General features: G+C 28.8%; 5 protein-coding genes across 5 annotated transcripts; all 5 read right to left on the minus strand.

The window, feature by feature from the left end:
• Positions 1–782: 782 nt before the first annotated feature.
• Positions 783–2,989, minus strand: LOC123269621 (organic cation transporter protein-like). Its single transcript, XM_044735457.1, has 6 exons — positions 2,722–2,989; positions 2,404–2,643; positions 2,060–2,318; positions 1,794–1,962; positions 1,417–1,709; positions 783–1,345 (listed from the first exon to the last, which is right to left on the minus strand). Exons 1-6 carry the CDS (start codon positions 2,881–2,883, stop codon positions 891–893), a joined length of 1,578 nt encoding a protein of 525 aa, XP_044591392.1. The 5' UTR covers positions 2,884–2,989; the 3' UTR covers positions 783–890.
• Positions 2,990–3,498: 509 nt separating this feature from the next.
• LOC123269629 (organic cation transporter protein-like) lies at positions 3,499–5,954 on the minus strand. The gene is made up of 6 exons (XM_044735464.1): positions 5,578–5,954; positions 5,269–5,508; positions 4,935–5,193; positions 4,408–4,576; positions 4,039–4,331; positions 3,499–3,966 (listed from the first exon to the last, which is right to left on the minus strand). The coding sequence occupies exons 1-6, from the start codon at positions 5,737–5,739 to the stop codon at positions 3,512–3,514; spliced, it is 1,578 nt and encodes a 525-aa protein (XP_044591399.1). The 5' UTR covers positions 5,740–5,954; the 3' UTR covers positions 3,499–3,511.
• Positions 5,955–6,591: 637 nt separating this feature from the next.
• Positions 6,592–8,956, minus strand: LOC123269635 (organic cation transporter protein-like). Its single transcript, XM_044735471.1, has 6 exons — positions 8,760–8,956; positions 8,451–8,690; positions 8,117–8,375; positions 7,874–8,042; positions 7,187–7,482; positions 6,592–7,110 (listed from the first exon to the last, which is right to left on the minus strand). Exons 1-6 carry the CDS (start codon positions 8,916–8,918, stop codon positions 6,656–6,658), a joined length of 1,578 nt encoding a protein of 525 aa, XP_044591406.1. The 5' UTR covers positions 8,919–8,956; the 3' UTR covers positions 6,592–6,655.
• A 775-nt stretch (positions 8,957–9,731) lies between these two features.
• LOC123269614 (organic cation transporter protein-like) lies at positions 9,732–12,935 on the minus strand. Its single transcript, XM_044735450.1, has 6 exons — positions 12,725–12,935; positions 12,414–12,653; positions 12,083–12,341; positions 11,846–12,014; positions 10,315–10,610; positions 9,732–10,239 (listed from the first exon to the last, which is right to left on the minus strand). The coding sequence occupies exons 1-6, from the start codon at positions 12,884–12,886 to the stop codon at positions 9,785–9,787; spliced, it is 1,581 nt and encodes a 526-aa protein (XP_044591385.1). The 5' UTR covers positions 12,887–12,935; the 3' UTR covers positions 9,732–9,784.
• Positions 12,936–13,467: 532 nt separating this feature from the next.
• Positions 13,468–16,087, minus strand: LOC123264212 (beta-alanine transporter-like). Its single transcript, XM_044727392.1, has 6 exons — positions 15,581–16,087; positions 15,276–15,515; positions 14,943–15,201; positions 14,418–14,586; positions 14,053–14,345; positions 13,468–13,972 (listed from the first exon to the last, which is right to left on the minus strand). Coding segments are annotated over exons 1-5 (702 nt in total). The 5' UTR covers positions 15,614–16,087; the 3' UTR covers positions 13,468–13,972; positions 14,053–14,344.
• Between the last annotated feature and the right edge of the window lie 2 nt (positions 16,088–16,089).

Below are 16,089 nucleotides of genomic sequence, written 5' to 3' on the forward strand. Positions count from 1 at the left end.
ACTGGAAAAATTAGTCTCAGATTGTAATTATGACAAATTTTATAAGAATTACATTGTAAAATGTAAAAATTACATTGAAGGCTCCGAAAATTAACATTCAAAGTTTGAATTTATAAAAATGTTATTTCAAACTGCAATTTTTCTAGTTTTTTATATAAATCGACGCTTATTACTATTTATAATAACATTCCAGGTGTACAAATAGTAATTATAAATTATCAATTATTAAAAAATTTTTTTTTGTTTTTCTCTTCTCTCAAATCTCTTAAATCTATATTCTTTTTACAGATGATATTTATTGTATATAAATATTAACTTAACATTCTGCACATGAAAATGTAATATATTGTTGTAAACTGTAGAGAGCGTTTATTTTCAAATAAATAAATAAATAATGTAATTTTTCTCTTTTTTTTTTTTCCGTGCACTGAAAAAAAAATTAACTCGATTCAAGAGAAAAATTCTTGAACCAAGAAAATAATTTTGAAGAGTTTAATTGTCTTGAATTAAGTAAAATTTACTTAAACCAAGAAAAATTTCTTAGTTTAAAAATTTTTCTACTCAGATCAAGAAGATAAAATTCTTCAAAATTATTTACTTGATTAAAGTAAATTTTTTTCTGTATGTACGTAAATAAATATTAAACGTATTTTTTTTTTTAATTTTAAAAATTTACTTAACTTTAAGAATGGTTTATTAAGCTTTGATTTATGAAGTATATTGTTTGCAAAAGAAAAAAAAATTCAATTCTGATGAATAAATAGTAAATTTTTATTTCTTTACAATAACTATAATTTATTCGACATTAACAAAAACTTACATTAATTTTTTTATCTTAATGCTATCATTATTTTTAACTCATGTAAATTATTTATGATACAATTCATTAATTAAACAGGAACAATACAACAAAGAAGTCCTGCAATAAATAGTGCGCCACCGCAAAGCACAGATGGAGACCACGGTGCAACTTTGCCCAGAAAATCAACCAAGTATGGAGATGACATTGATCCAACTTGGGCCATTAATATACAGCTTCCTAAAGCTGAATTCCTTACACTTGATGGGAACAGTTTCAAAGAAAATAACATATTTGTTGTAAATGTAGAACTTAAACAAAATTTCGATATCACTGTCAGTTCTATCGTCAGATATATATTGTCTTTGGGTATAGCAACCATTGATAGCATACAAATTGATGCGATCCAGTAAAGAATAATAGTTATTTTCTGACTACTTATATATCTGAGAACTATTGAAACTGTAAGAAGAGATACGAGCTCAGTGGTTGCTGTTGCTGCCATGAAAATATAACGATTTATTTTGAAATTATCAACATTAAAAACTAAAACAAAAAACTATCATTAGTACGATAAATAGAATTATTATAAAATGAATAATGAGAATATTAATTACTTAAATAATAGCCGACCATCACACAAACAAAAAATGAAAAGTACATGATAAGAATCTTTTTTCTATAAATTGGATCTGTAAAAAGAATTCTTGAATTTCCTAGAAAACGCTCAGCAAAACTCTTTTGATGCTTTTTTTCAGTAATAGAATGGTCTATTGGTATAGAAGTTAGTGGTATACTTGTGGTAATGAAATCCGGAGTAAAAGTAATTTTTCGATATTTTTCAATTATTTTTTGTGCTTTATTATGACGATTTAGGGCTATTAACCAACGTGGTGATTCCTCTACAAACCTAAATACAATTGAGAGTTATATCAAAATAATATTCGGATATTAGAATATTCGGATGAATATTCGAACTATCAAATAAATTTACCAAACCAAGATAATTGCTGGAATAGTGAATAATGATAGTGCCATTTGTAAGTTTCTCCAATTTTTAATATAATAAGAAATAATTATGAGCAAATATACGCCAGCTGGGTTTAAAGTATCTGATACAATTCCTAAAATCTTCATTTTGTTTTTATTTGCAATTTCTGACACTATAGTCATAAATAAAATTATTTTAGATAATTTAAACAAAATTTTAAATCTAAAAAAATTTATAAATGTAAAATATATTCGGGAAATTGCACTTGCCAATCGTGTAAGCCGATGAATACATTGCTGCAACGCTGAGTCCAATTAGTAATTCGCATAAAATGTACCCCCAAAACCATGGAATAATTGAAGTTAGAGGTACAGCAATAGTTTGCAGAGTTAAACTTATAATCAATGCTTTTCTTCTTCCATTTTTGTCGGCGTATACTCCCAAGATTCCAGTACCTAAAAGTTTTCCGAGGGAATATGTAAAATATGTGTTTGCTCGATATAATTGTCGATCACAAACTAAACTCCACTAATAAACCCAATTGAAAAAAATTTTTGTATTAGTGATAATAATAATAATAATGATAACAATATAAAAACTATGTATTACTTACTTCATTAACTATTGTTGACTTTTTACTTTTATCAAAAACGAAAGAAGAACAAGGAACAAGACTAGTGTTAAATTTTAAATCTTCAACATACTTTCCAGCGTCTTTATAGTCTAAACGCGCAAGATATGCATAATTGTAATCATACTTCAAGCAATTGTCTACTGTTGAAATATTTTGTGCTTGCGTGGCTGTCCAGTTAGCATCTAACAGTTCTGGAATATGGCACCAATGCTCAGGTATCTAAAAAATAGATCGTTCTATTTTGTAATTTTGTGAAAATTATTAATATTTTTTTGTAATCCAGTTCAGCTAGCTAACCTCAGCTATGAACACATACGACATCGTATGCAACGATTTCAATAGTGAAGATATGGCACTAACAAAAAAAGCAATCCACAAAAGCTTTGAGCCTCGTCCTAGTTCATCGATCGTTTGCAGGAGGCACTTTTCTTGTACTTTTTTATTTTCTTCATTTTTCATAATTGAGAAACACTATAAATATAACTATAATATTTAGCAAGTTTAAATAGAAATTGCGAGTTATTACAACGAAAATATAAGACTTTATGATATCATTGCGAGTATGTTTTTCTAGTTAATCAAAAAACAAAGTGATGTCCTAGAGATATCATATTCTAATTGAAAAATAAAAAAAAAAAATTACGGAAGTAGAGATTAGTACGGTAGCATATAAGTTTGAACTATATATGGCAAGGTAGTGAACGTTTTTGTGCATGTGTGGATTTTTTTTATCAATGAACAACAAATACAATCACTTTTAACATTGTAGGATATTTTTATCTGCTCACGTTATCTATTGTAGATACAGCGCGTTTTTATACAACAATGTCATTACAAAGTGTGTCGTGAATTTCAAATGCTAGTAGATCATTCAATATCTTAAAAATTCCAACTCACTTTGATGAATTAAATATCAAAATTAGTAAAATTTTCATTTTTAAATTCTGAGTATGTCGGGAAAGGAGCAGGATAAGCATAATTCAGGTAAAACTCCAAATTTTATTAAATTATATGTCTTGATCAGTAATTTTAAATAAAAATGTGATTACTGAAGTTTATGAAAATTAATTATAGTACAATTTATTGTTTAAACTGGAACAATGCAGCATAGAAGTCCTGCAATAAAAAGTGTACCACCACAGAGCACAGTTGGAGACCACGGTGCAACTTGGCCCAAAAAATCAACCAAATATGGCGATGACATTGATCCTATTTGAGACATCAATAAACAGGTCCCTAAAGCTGAGTTTCTTACACTTGATGGAAATAATTTCAAAGAAAATAACATATTTGTTGTAAATGTAGAACTTAAACAAAATTTAGATATCACTGTCAGTCCAATAATCAAATATACATTGTCTTTGGGAATAATAATCATTGATAGCATGCAAATCGATGCGATCCAATAAAGAATAATAGTTGTTTTCTGACTACTTAAAAATTTTAAAATTACTAAAACTAAAAGAAGAGAAAGCGTTTCTGTAATTGCTGATGCTGTCACGAAAACGTAACGATTTATTTTGAAATTATCAATATTGAAAACTGAAACAAAAAAAATTTATTAGACAGGTATTTATAGATAGAAATATAATAAGTTATGAAATTCATAATTACCTAGATAAAAGCTGACCATCACACATACAAAAAACGAAAAGTACATTATAAGTATCTTTTTCCTGTAAATCGGATCTGCAAAAAGAATTCCTATATTTCCTAGATAACGTTCCATACAACTTGGTTGATACTTTTCTTTAGTTATAGAGGGTTCCATTGGTATAGAAGTGAGTGGTATACTTGCTGTTATCAAAGCCGGTGTAATGGCGACTTCACAATACTTTTCTAATATTTTTTGGGCTTCATCATGACGAGATTGTGATATGAGCCAGCGAGGTGACTCGTCTACGAACCTGAAAAATATGATAATCAAGTTGTATCTAAATAACTTCAATGAATATTCAATGATTATTTAATAGATGAATTTACCAAATAAGAACAATTGTTGGAATAGTAAACAACGATAATATAATCTGCAAGTTTCGCCAGTCTGTTACGTAGAAAGAGATAACTATGAGCAAACAAGTTCCTACCGACCAGTTAATATCTACTATAGTTCCCAACACCTTCATTTTTTTCTCATTAGCAATTTCCGACACTGAAATAATTACCATGAATAAAATCATTAGGCAAAACTTCTTTTTTATTAATAATTCACTAAGAAGAAATAAAAATTTTGTCCAAAGATTTCTTGACTTAAGAATTTGTTACAATAAACAATTTAATATATTAATTTTTTGATAAAAGAAAACCAAAATCTGTTTCCGCTATCATAAGTAAGCGAACGAATAGCTTCTTTTAAATTGAAGAAAAATTATTTTAATCAATTCGACCAATTCTTCAAACAAAAATGTACATTATTGAAAATTTTGAAGAATATACATTCTTGTGTCAAGAAAATAAAATTTTAAAAGAAGTATTTTTCTTCTCAGTGTATAAAGAAATAAAGTACGTACTTATTGTGTATCCCGATGAATAAATTGTTGAAACACTAAGTCCAATTAATAATTCACATAAAATATACCCCGATAACCATGGCACAACTGAAGTTAAAGGTACGGCAATCATTTGTAGAACCAATCCTATTATTATTGCTTTCAATCGTCCATATTTATCTGCGAATACTCCAAAGACTCCGGTACCCAAGAGCTTTCCAAATGAATATACAAAATAGGTATTTGCGCGGTATAATTTTCGATCACAAATCAAGCTCCACTAATAAATACAATTAGAAAATTTTTTTGCATTAATGGTAAAAGATAATCATAAATCATACCTACAATTACTTACTTCATTTACAATCGTTGATTTTCCACTTTCATCAAAAACGAAAGAAGAACAAGGAACAAGACTAGTGTTAAATTTCGAGTCTTCAACATGCTTTACGGCATTTTCATAGCCTAAATGGGCAAGATATGCATAATTGTAATCATATTTCAAGCATTTGTCTACTGTTGAAATATTTTGTATTTGCTCGCTTGTCCAGTTAGCATCTAACAGTTCTGGAATATAACACCAATGTTCAGGTATCTGAAAAATAAATAATTTTTTTGCAAAAAATTATTCACATTATTTAACAATATAATTTGGTGTACTTGCCTCAGCTATGAAGAGATATGACATCGTATGTAGTGCGTTCACTATTGAACTTATGACATTGAGAAGAAAAACAATCCAAAGTAATTTTGAACCTCTTCCTAATTCATCGATTGCTTGTAGAAGGCACTTTTCGTGTATTTTTTCATCTTTTTCATTTTTCATACTTTGAACACTTTGTAGGCGTTACACTTTTACAGTATAAATAAAAATTGAGAAGTGATGTAACGATAATGTGAAGTTAAAAAATTTCGCTGATGAATAAATTATGCTCTGATATAAATTTTAACAATCTTAAATGAAAATAGTAATAAATGTATTTTATAAGAAGAAGTGGAACTTTATCATATCATTTCAAGTATATTTTGCGTGTAAATCAAATAACAAGTCATGATAAGCTGCTGTCTAAGAGATGTCACGTGTTAATTAAACAGAATTTCTAAACTTGAGATTATAAATTTTAATTGTGATAACTTGATAATTTGAATTGTTTATTGCGAAGCCGTGAACTTTTGAACTTTATGCATGTGAATTATTTTTAAACTTTCTTTTTTGATATCTACAAAAAATATGATCGTAATTGACGAATATAAGAATTTAATTTAGACAAGGAGAGTAGTCAGTAATTTATTAGTACAAGTTATTAAATAATTGTTTAATTATTCTTAATTAATTTATAATTCTAAAGATAATAATTATGATAACCTTGTTTTATCAGATTCTATTTTCGCGGATGGTGGGGCAATGAAACATGTACTCCTAAATGAAATATCAAAATTTACGCTTGTGTTTACTTCCTTGATAAAGAAGAGGGGTTTAAAATGATTCAAAATGAGTTGAAAGTAGCTTATTTAAATACTATATAAATATGCATATTGCGTTGGGGTAATATTTTCAATATAATGGTCGATTATAAATAATTTTTTCTTAAAAACAAATGTACAGATACGTCAAATTTATAATTTACTCAGTATTTATTAAGTAAATTTACATTAATTTTTATCGTACAGTTTTTTCATCATTTTAAATAATAATTTAAAAAATAGAAATTATAAAAATTATTTATAATACAATTCATTAATTAAACAGGGACAATACAACAAAGAAGCCCTGCGATAAATAGTGCGCCACCGCAAAGCAAAGAAGGTGACCACGATGCAATTTTACCAAAAAAGTCCACTAGGTATGGCGCTGACATTGATCCAACTTGGGCCATCAACATACAACTTCCTAAAGCTGAGTTTCTTACACTTGATGGGAATAATTTCAAAGAAAATAATACATTTGTTGTAAATGTAGAACTTAAACAAAATTTAGATATTACTGTCAATCCTAAAATCATATATACATTGTCGTTGGGAACGGCAATCATTGACAGCAAGCAAATCGATGCGATCCAGTAAAGAATAATAGTTGTTTTCTGACTACTCATAAATCTGAGAATTACCGAAATTAAGAGAAGAGATGTTGTTTGAATAATTACTATTGCTATCATGAACACATAGCGATTTACTTTAAAATTATCAACACTGAAAACTGAAATAAAGAAGAAACATTAAGCTCAATTTTATTAATAAAAATCATAATAGGAAAGAGTGAATGTTATAAATACCTAAATAAAAGCTTGTCATCAAGCAAACAAAGAACGAAAAATACATAATAAGTATTTTTTTTCTAAATATTGGATCAGCGAGGAAAATTCCTATATTTCCAAGATAACGCTCCATACAACTTTCTTGATGCTTTTCTTCAGCCACTATAGATTCTTTCATCGGTAGAGATTTAAGAGGTAAACTTTCGGTAAGGAGACCCGGCGAAATAGATACTTTTCGATACTTTTCTATTATTTTTTTCGCCTCTTCAAGACGATTTTGGGATATTAACCAACGTGGAGACTCGTCTACAAACCTAAAAAATTTATCAGTTAATAGTTTTTATATAAGCGTCAATTGCATGAAGATTCAATTTCGTTGGTGACACGACAAAATCTCCCCTCTAAAATCTAATTTCAAATTATAATATTATTATCCCTGACAGTTGTAATGGTCTTTTTCGTATAAATACCCTGTTTAAAATTTCCAATAGGATCCCATCAAAAGCGACAAAAGCCACTTAGAAACCCATAAATTGTATTGGTTTCTAAGTGGCTTTTGTCGCTTTTGATGGGATCTTATTGGAGCTTTTCAACAGGGTATACATAAAAACCATGATAAAAGGGCACAACGAGATTTTGAAGCGTATTTTTTGTCGGGGAGATTTTGTCATGGAAACAATTTCGTTATCAAAAACATAAACTTACCACACAAGAATCATTGCTGGAATAGTGAACAATGACATTGAAAATTGTAAATTTCGCCAACCTGTTAGATAGTAAGATATAATTATAAGAATACCAGTTCCTACACAATAAAATGTATCTACTATAGTTCCCAATAGCTTCATTTTTTTTTCATTGGCAATTTCTGACACTACAATCATCAATAAAATCATTAATTATATCTTCTTTTTTTTTTATTAGAATAAAAAAAGATGTAATACCTACTAATTGTGTAACCCGATGAAAACATTGTTGCAACGCTAATTCCAGTCATTAGCTTACAGAGAAGATATGCCCAAAACCAGGGAACAACAGAAATTACAGGTGTGGCAATCATTTGTAGAAACAAACCTATTATCAATGCTTTTTTTCTGCCATACTTGTCAGCGAATACTCCCAATCCTCCAAGACCCAAAAGCTTTCCAAATGTATAGATCAAATAAGTACTTGCTCGGTAAAATTGTCGATCACAAATCAAGCTCCACTAATACACAAAATTAGAAAATTTATTTTTATTAATTATAAGAGATAATAATAAATCATACCTCCAATTACTTACTTCATTTACGATTGTTGATTTTTCACTTTTGTCAAAAACGAAGGAAGAACAAGGAACAAGACTAGTGTTAACTAAAAAATCTTCAACATGTTTTCCAGCGTTTTCATAGCCTAAGTGCACAAGATGTGTATAATTGTAGTCATACATCAGACATCTATCCACTGCTGAAATATTTTGTATTTGCTCATTTGTCCAGTTAGCATCTAACAGTTCTGGAATATGGCACCAATGTTCAGGAATCTGAAAAATAAATAAGTTATTTACAAAAAATCAGTCATTTTATTGAATAATGCTATGTAGTGTACTTACTTCAACTAAGAAGATATATGACATTGTGTGTAATGCGATCACTATTGAATTTATAACACTGAGAAAAAAAGCAATCCAAAGCAATTTTGAACCTTTTCCTAATTCATCGATTGCTTGTAGAAGATATCTTTCTTGTATTTTATTCTTTTCATTCTCCATAGTCCAACATTAGTGTATGAAAATGGTTATAAATTTATTAATAGATAAAATAATAAAATTTTATCAAATATTTTTTATTACGATTCTAGTGTAACTCACACGTAGAGTCATAACAAGGTACTATCAGAGAGCTATCACATTAATTAGAGGATATGATTGTGATCGAAAATCAATATTTTATTTAATAAAATTAAAATTACAACGGATTTATATACTTCACGGTAATATTTAAACCCACGAGTGGTAAATACGGAACTAAATATACTACTTAGACCACAAAAAATTGAGATTTCGTAACGTTAAAGATAAATTAATTATTCTTTATTTGTTTACTATCATAAAGATAATGGTTTTGATAATTTTTCGTAAAGTCTGTTGTTTCTAAAATTGTGTCATAAATATAGTCTAGACTGATGCTCGTGAAAAAATTAACGTCAAAACTAATGCTTGTATTTATATAAACTCTGACACATTATTTTATGAAATTGGTAGATTATTTAAACTGCTAAATTTATCAAAAAAGAAATGTTCAATTACACTTAAGCGATTGAAAAATTGAAATATTAAATTGGCATTTTCTTAAAATTTAAATAAAATATTTTCATACCTTCGTACTGATGACAATACTTCGACCGCCAAAAAAAATAATCAATTTTATGTAAAGAATAAAGAAAAAACTTTTGTTGAAATTTTACGGAACCTTTATAATAATAATAATTATAATTTATTTGTTTATTATATATGAAAGAGATGACTTGTTCACTCACATTAACAATGACTTACATTAATTTTTACAATTTGTTTCTCATCATTTTAACCTGATAATTTGAGTATATTGAAAATTGTTAATATTAATTATATTAATATTAGACAGGAACGATGCAACACAGAAGCCCGGCAATTAAAAGTGTAACACCACAAAGCACAGATGGAGACCACGGAGCAACTTTGCCCAAAAAATCAACCAAGTATGGCGCTGACATTGATCCAGCTTGGGACATTAACAAACAAGTTCCCAAAGCTGAGTTTCTTACACTCGATGGGAACAATTTTAAAGAAAATAACATATTTGTTGTAAAAGTAGGACTCAAAGTTAATTTAGATATCACTGTCAATCCTACAGTCATATATACATTTTCCTTAGGAATAGCAATCATTGATAGCAAACAAATTGATGCAATCCAGTAAAGAATAATAGTTGTTTTCTTACTACTCAGAAATTTAAGAATTATTGAAACTGAAAAGAGAGATATAAGCTCAATAATCACCATTGTTATCATAAATACGTAACGATTTACTTTAAAATTGTCGACATTAAAAACTGAAAAAAAAAGAGAAATTATTAAATACATATTTATCGATAGAAATAATTATAATTAGTAATATCAACACTTACCCAGATAAAAACATGTCATAAGACAAATGAAGAATGAATAGTACATAATGAGTATCTTTTTTCTGTATATTGGATCTGTGAAAAGAATTCCTATATTCCCCAAGTAACGTTCCATACAATTTTTTCGATGCTTTTCTTCAGTAACTAAAGAATGTTCCATCGGTAACGATGTGAGCGGTAAACTTTCAGTAAGAAGACTTGGTGAAATAGTTACTTTTCGATATTTTTCTATTATTTTTTGCGCCTCGTCAAGACGATTTTGGGATATTAACCAACGGGGTGACTCGTCTACAAACCTAGAAAATTTATCAGTTAATGGTTTTTATACACTGAGAAAAAAAAGTTTTTGTCCAGAAAAAAATTTCTTGGCTCAAGAATCGTTTAAAATAAATTTTGGTTTTTTGACAAAATAATATCAATATCTATCATGCTAATAAAATATTGGCATTAATTTTGATAGATTAACAAACGAATAGGTTCACGTGAATTAAACAAAAAATAATTCGATTAATTCGATCAATTTTTGAGACAAGAAAATATATTTTTGAAAATTATCAAGAATATATATTCTTGTGACAAGAAAATTTTCTCAAGAGTAGAACTTTTTAACTTCCCGCTAAGAAAATCGAAGATTTTCAAAAATCGGGAAGTTATTGGTTTTACGCCGTTATTCGAAAATCGAGTTTTCATCAGATCTCGACGTTTTGAGGTCCTAGGAAGCTTCCCTGACTACTCCTGCGAGGTCGTCACTATGTCTGTGTGTGTGTGTGTGAAAGTATGTGAACCGCTTATAACTTTTGAACGGCTGATTCGATTTTATCGCAGTTGGTGCTATTTGAAAGGGCTTGGCCAAACTTAGATTTTGAGTATAATTTGGACCGATTCGGATCAGTAGATTTTGAGAAATCTTAAAAAAACTAAGAAAAAAATTTTTTCAATTGTGGTTTTTTTTTGGATAACTTTTAAACGGCTCCACCGATCGATTCCAAAAACTAATCAGCTCTAGACAATAAAAAACCACGTCGATCGCCACCAAGCTGGTCGAAATCGGTTGATTCGTTCGAGAGATATCGTGAACGAAAGAAAACCAAAAAAAGTGTTTTTTCGGGATTACTCCGAAATTTTTGGTTCGATCACTTAAAACCTGAAAATAACTTATGAGGATGATAAAATTGCGTCGAATGCCGCCAACCGCGTGAAAATCAATTGATCCATTCAAAAGTTATTGCGGTTTGAAAATTCCAAAAATAGTGTTCTATGAAACTTCTATCAGACTTTTGAGCTGAGAGAGCTCAAATGCATAGAAATATTATCTCTTTGAACTCAGTGAGCTCAAAATATCACATAAATTATATTTTGAGCTCAAAAATCTCAAAAATGTACTAAGTACAATTTTAAGCGCCCAGGTATGGAATTAGCGGGAAGTTGCAGGAATGGCCTTTAGGGTGAACCGTTTTTCTAATTTTTTTTCTCAGTGTATAAGCATCAATTGGATGAATATTCAATTTCTTTATCAAAAACATTAACTTACCACACAAGAATAATTGCTGGAATAGTAAACAATGACATCGCAATTTGTAAATTCCGCCAATTCGTTATAAAGTAAGAGAGAGTTATGAGCAAACAAGTTCCCATACAATAAAATGCATCTACTACAGTTCCCAATATCTTCATTTTTTTTTCATTAGCAATCTCTGATACTGTAGTCATAAAAAATCATTGATTAAAATTTCTTTTTTTTTTAGAGTAAAAAAAATGTAGTACGTACCGATTGTGTACCCCGATGAATACATTGCAGCAATACTGAGTCCAATCAATAGTTCACAAACAAGGTAAGCCCAAAACCAGGGAACAATTGAACTTAAAGGTACAGCAATAGTTTGCAGGATTAAAGCAATTATTAATGTTTTCTTTCTTCCATACTTGTCAGCGAACACTCCCAATCCTCCAAGACCCAAGAGTTTTCCAAATGAATATACAAAATAGGTATTTGCACGATATAATTGTCGATCACAAATCAAGCTCCACTAATAAACACAATTAGAAATTTTTTTTGTATTAATTATAAGATAATATAAATCATACCTACAATTACTTACTTCATTTACGATTGTTGATTTTCCACTTTTGTCAAAAACGAAAGAAGAACAAGAAACAAGACTAGTATTAAATTTCGAGCCTTCAATATGTTTTCCAGCGCTTTCGTAACTTACTAACGCAAGATGTGTATAATTGTAATCATACTTCAGGCATCTATCCACTGCTGAAATACTTTGTACTTGCTCGGCTGTCCAGTTAGCATCTAATAGTTCTGGAATATGGCACCAATATTCAGGTATCTAGAAAATAAATTATTCATTAGTGAAAAATATTTTTTTTTTTATTGTACAATCTCATTTGACATACAAACCTCAGCTATGAAAATATAGGACATCGTATGCATTGATTTTAATATAGAGCTCATAACACTGAGAGAAAACACAATCCAAAGTAATTTTGAACCTTTTCCTAATTCGTTGATTGCTTGCTGAAGGTACTTTTCTTGTATTTTTTTATCTTCTTTATTTTCCATTATTTATCAGGTTTTAATTCTATCATTTACAAAGTATGATTCTAGTAGAAATTACACGAAATTTTATAAAAACCTACAATTTGAGAAATATTACGCGATTATCAAAACACACAATGAAAATCTATTATTGATACTAATCACTTTGTGTAATTTAATAAAAAAATTTTAATTTCAACTGAGTAGTATTTTTAAATAATATTCGTGCCCATGCGTACCGAATACAGAACTAAATATTAATCTACCGTTTAGAACCTGGAAAAAGTTGACTTTCGTCACTTTCGAGATAATTAAACTATTATTATTTATTTGTTCATTATCATAAAGATAATAGTTTGATAATCTTTTGTAAGGTCTGTTGTTTTCAAAGCAGATTTGTTTAAAACGTTGCTCATAAAAGAAATACATATCAAAAGTAATGCTTTTCTTTTTCTAAACTCTGACTTAATAATATGTTCATCCTAAATTTTTCAGAAAATAGAGATATAAATATGTTTGAAACATTAAGAAATTGGGTTATACAAGTAACATAAAAATAAAAAAAAAAAAATTTCCAAGGAGATATAATTCTTATCATTTTTCCGTATCTTTAAATTTTATTAAAAATTTGAGGTTTAAATCATTACAAATCATTCCTTAACAGAAATCGTGCAGCATAAAAGTCCAGCTAAAAGTGTCAAAATACCACAAACACTCGTTGGAGCCCACCAAGCTACTTTGCTTAATAATTCCACAAAAAAGGTGCTCCCATGGTGCCAATCTGCCCCATAACAAAACTAGTTCCGAATGCTGTGTTTCTCACTCCTGGAGGAAATAACTCTGAAGCAAATAACATGTTGGTCGTATAGTTTGCTGTCAAACAAAACTTGAAAATTACTGTCATTACTATAATTATGGTCATATTCGCTTTGGGAATGAACGTAATTGTTAGCATACAAAACGACACGAAGAAATAAATAGCAATAGTTGCTTTTTTAGCGCTGAAAAACATGAGGATAACTGAAGTTGTCATGAGTGCTAATACTTCACCACTTGCTGTAGACGCCATGTATATGTAACGATTAGCTTGAAACGTATCAATACTGAAGACTAGAATTAAAAAAAAAATTACTATAGTTATTAGAGAAAAAATTAACAAATATTATAAAAATTTATTTTTTTTAACTGACCCAAGCAATAGCTGACAGAAATAGACACGAAGAACGAATAATACATAGTAAACAATTTTTTTCGCAAATTTGAATTAGTAAGAAGAATTTTCATACTTTTGAAGTAACGTTGAATTAAATATTTATGTTGTTTTTTTTTCTTTGTTTCAACTTGTGAAATCGGTAATGGAAGATTAGAACTTCCGGTTATAAGTGCTGGCGTAACGATTATTTTGCGATATTTTTCTATTATTTTTTGTGCTTCATCATAACGTTTTTGAGAAATAAGCCACCTAGGTGACTCTGGAATGAATCTGAAATTTAAAAATAGTAGATATTAAATAACCAAAAAGACTTATCAATTCAAAGAATATTTATCGACCAACCAAACGAGAATGATCATTGGAATGGTAAATATTGTTAATTCCAATTGAAATTGTCGCCAATCCAACATAAAATAAGCTATACTTAAAACAACCCAAGTTCCGACAGGATATTGAATATCAAAAATAGTCCCAAGAATTTTTCTTTTTTTGTCCACTGCAACTTCCGATACTGCAATAAAATTATCAATTATATTTAAATGATTAGATCTTGGGAATTTGGACAATAAATGAAGATGTTAAATTATAGGAGTTGCAACGTTTCGCTGATTTATTTCAGCTTCATCAGGCAAATCTTATGGTTAACATGAGACAAGGATGTTAACCATAAGATTTGCCTGATGAAGGTGAAATAAATCAGCGAAACGTTGCAATTCCTATAATTTAACATCTTCATTTATTGTCCAAATTCCCAAGATCTAATCATTTAAATATTTTAAAATATGGACGAGAACTTAAATATTAATTATCAATTATAAATATTTATTCTTTTATCTAATTTGTACTGTTGTATAAATAACTTCTTACGAATTGTATATGATGATGAATATAAAGATCCTGTACTCATTCCAGTAATAAGTTTGAAAAAAATAAAAGCCCAATACCATGGTACCAATCCACTAGACGGAAGGGCGATTACTTGCAGTAATAAAGCAATTATTATTGCTTTTTTTCTTCCGTATTTGTCAGCATATATTCCCAGCAATCCATTTCCCAAAAGTCTTCCTAGTGCATAAGCAGAAAAGGTATTTCCTCGATATAAATATTTATCGCAGACTAATTCCCACTAGGTAATGATATAAATTAAAAATTGTTATAAATCATAAATCATAGTAATTAATAGCGCTATCAAATACTTACTTCACTAACAATCGTCGACCTTTCATTGTTGTCAAAAACAAACGATAAACAAGGAACAATACTTGTATTGTGTTTCAGTTCTTTCACATATTCTTCAGCGTCTTCATATTTTAAATTTGCTAGATTTGTATAATTATAATCATATATATGACACTCATTAACTGTAGAAATATTTTTTATCTCCTCGGTTGTCCAGTTGGACTTTTGAAATTCTTTGATGGAACACCAGTGTTCAGGTATCTAAAAAATATAATCTCATTTTTTTCCAATTCTAATTTAGTAATTTATTGAAATATTGTACGAACCTCAGAAATAAATACGTAAGATATTGAATGCATGCCATTTAAAAATGGTGCGATGATACTGGTGATAAAAGCTATCCAAAGAAGTTTTGAACCTTCTCCAAGTTCGTCCAAGACTCTCAGAAGACATTTTTCTTTTATTTTTCATTTTCTTCCGATTCCATTAATCTACCACATATCTTTGATGAATCTCTGATAAATTTCTCTTAAAAATATTAAAGTAATTCGTAAATGTCAAAAGATTATAGATTGTATCTCACTTATCGCGATAAAAAAAGTACTGAAAATATGATTAAGATATCAAATTTATGTTAAACTATAACTAAACACCTTGATAATGCTAATTGTTGATTATGTAAATAACTTTTTATTCTTAATGTTTTTTTTATCCGTTGAGATAAGACACATGTTCGGCTGGTGATTTCACATGCGAATATCGGTTTAATCTTAACACTTTTATAATTTCTCTACTGATTATTGTAATTATTATTACCTGTCTTATATTTTTCATT

This window comes from Cotesia glomerata, linkage group LG1 (assembly GCF_020080835.1).
Source record: "Cotesia glomerata isolate CgM1 linkage group LG1, MPM_Cglom_v2.3, whole genome shotgun sequence".
In the NCBI taxonomy this organism is placed as follows: Eukaryota; Metazoa; Arthropoda; class Insecta; order Hymenoptera; family Braconidae; genus Cotesia; species Cotesia glomerata.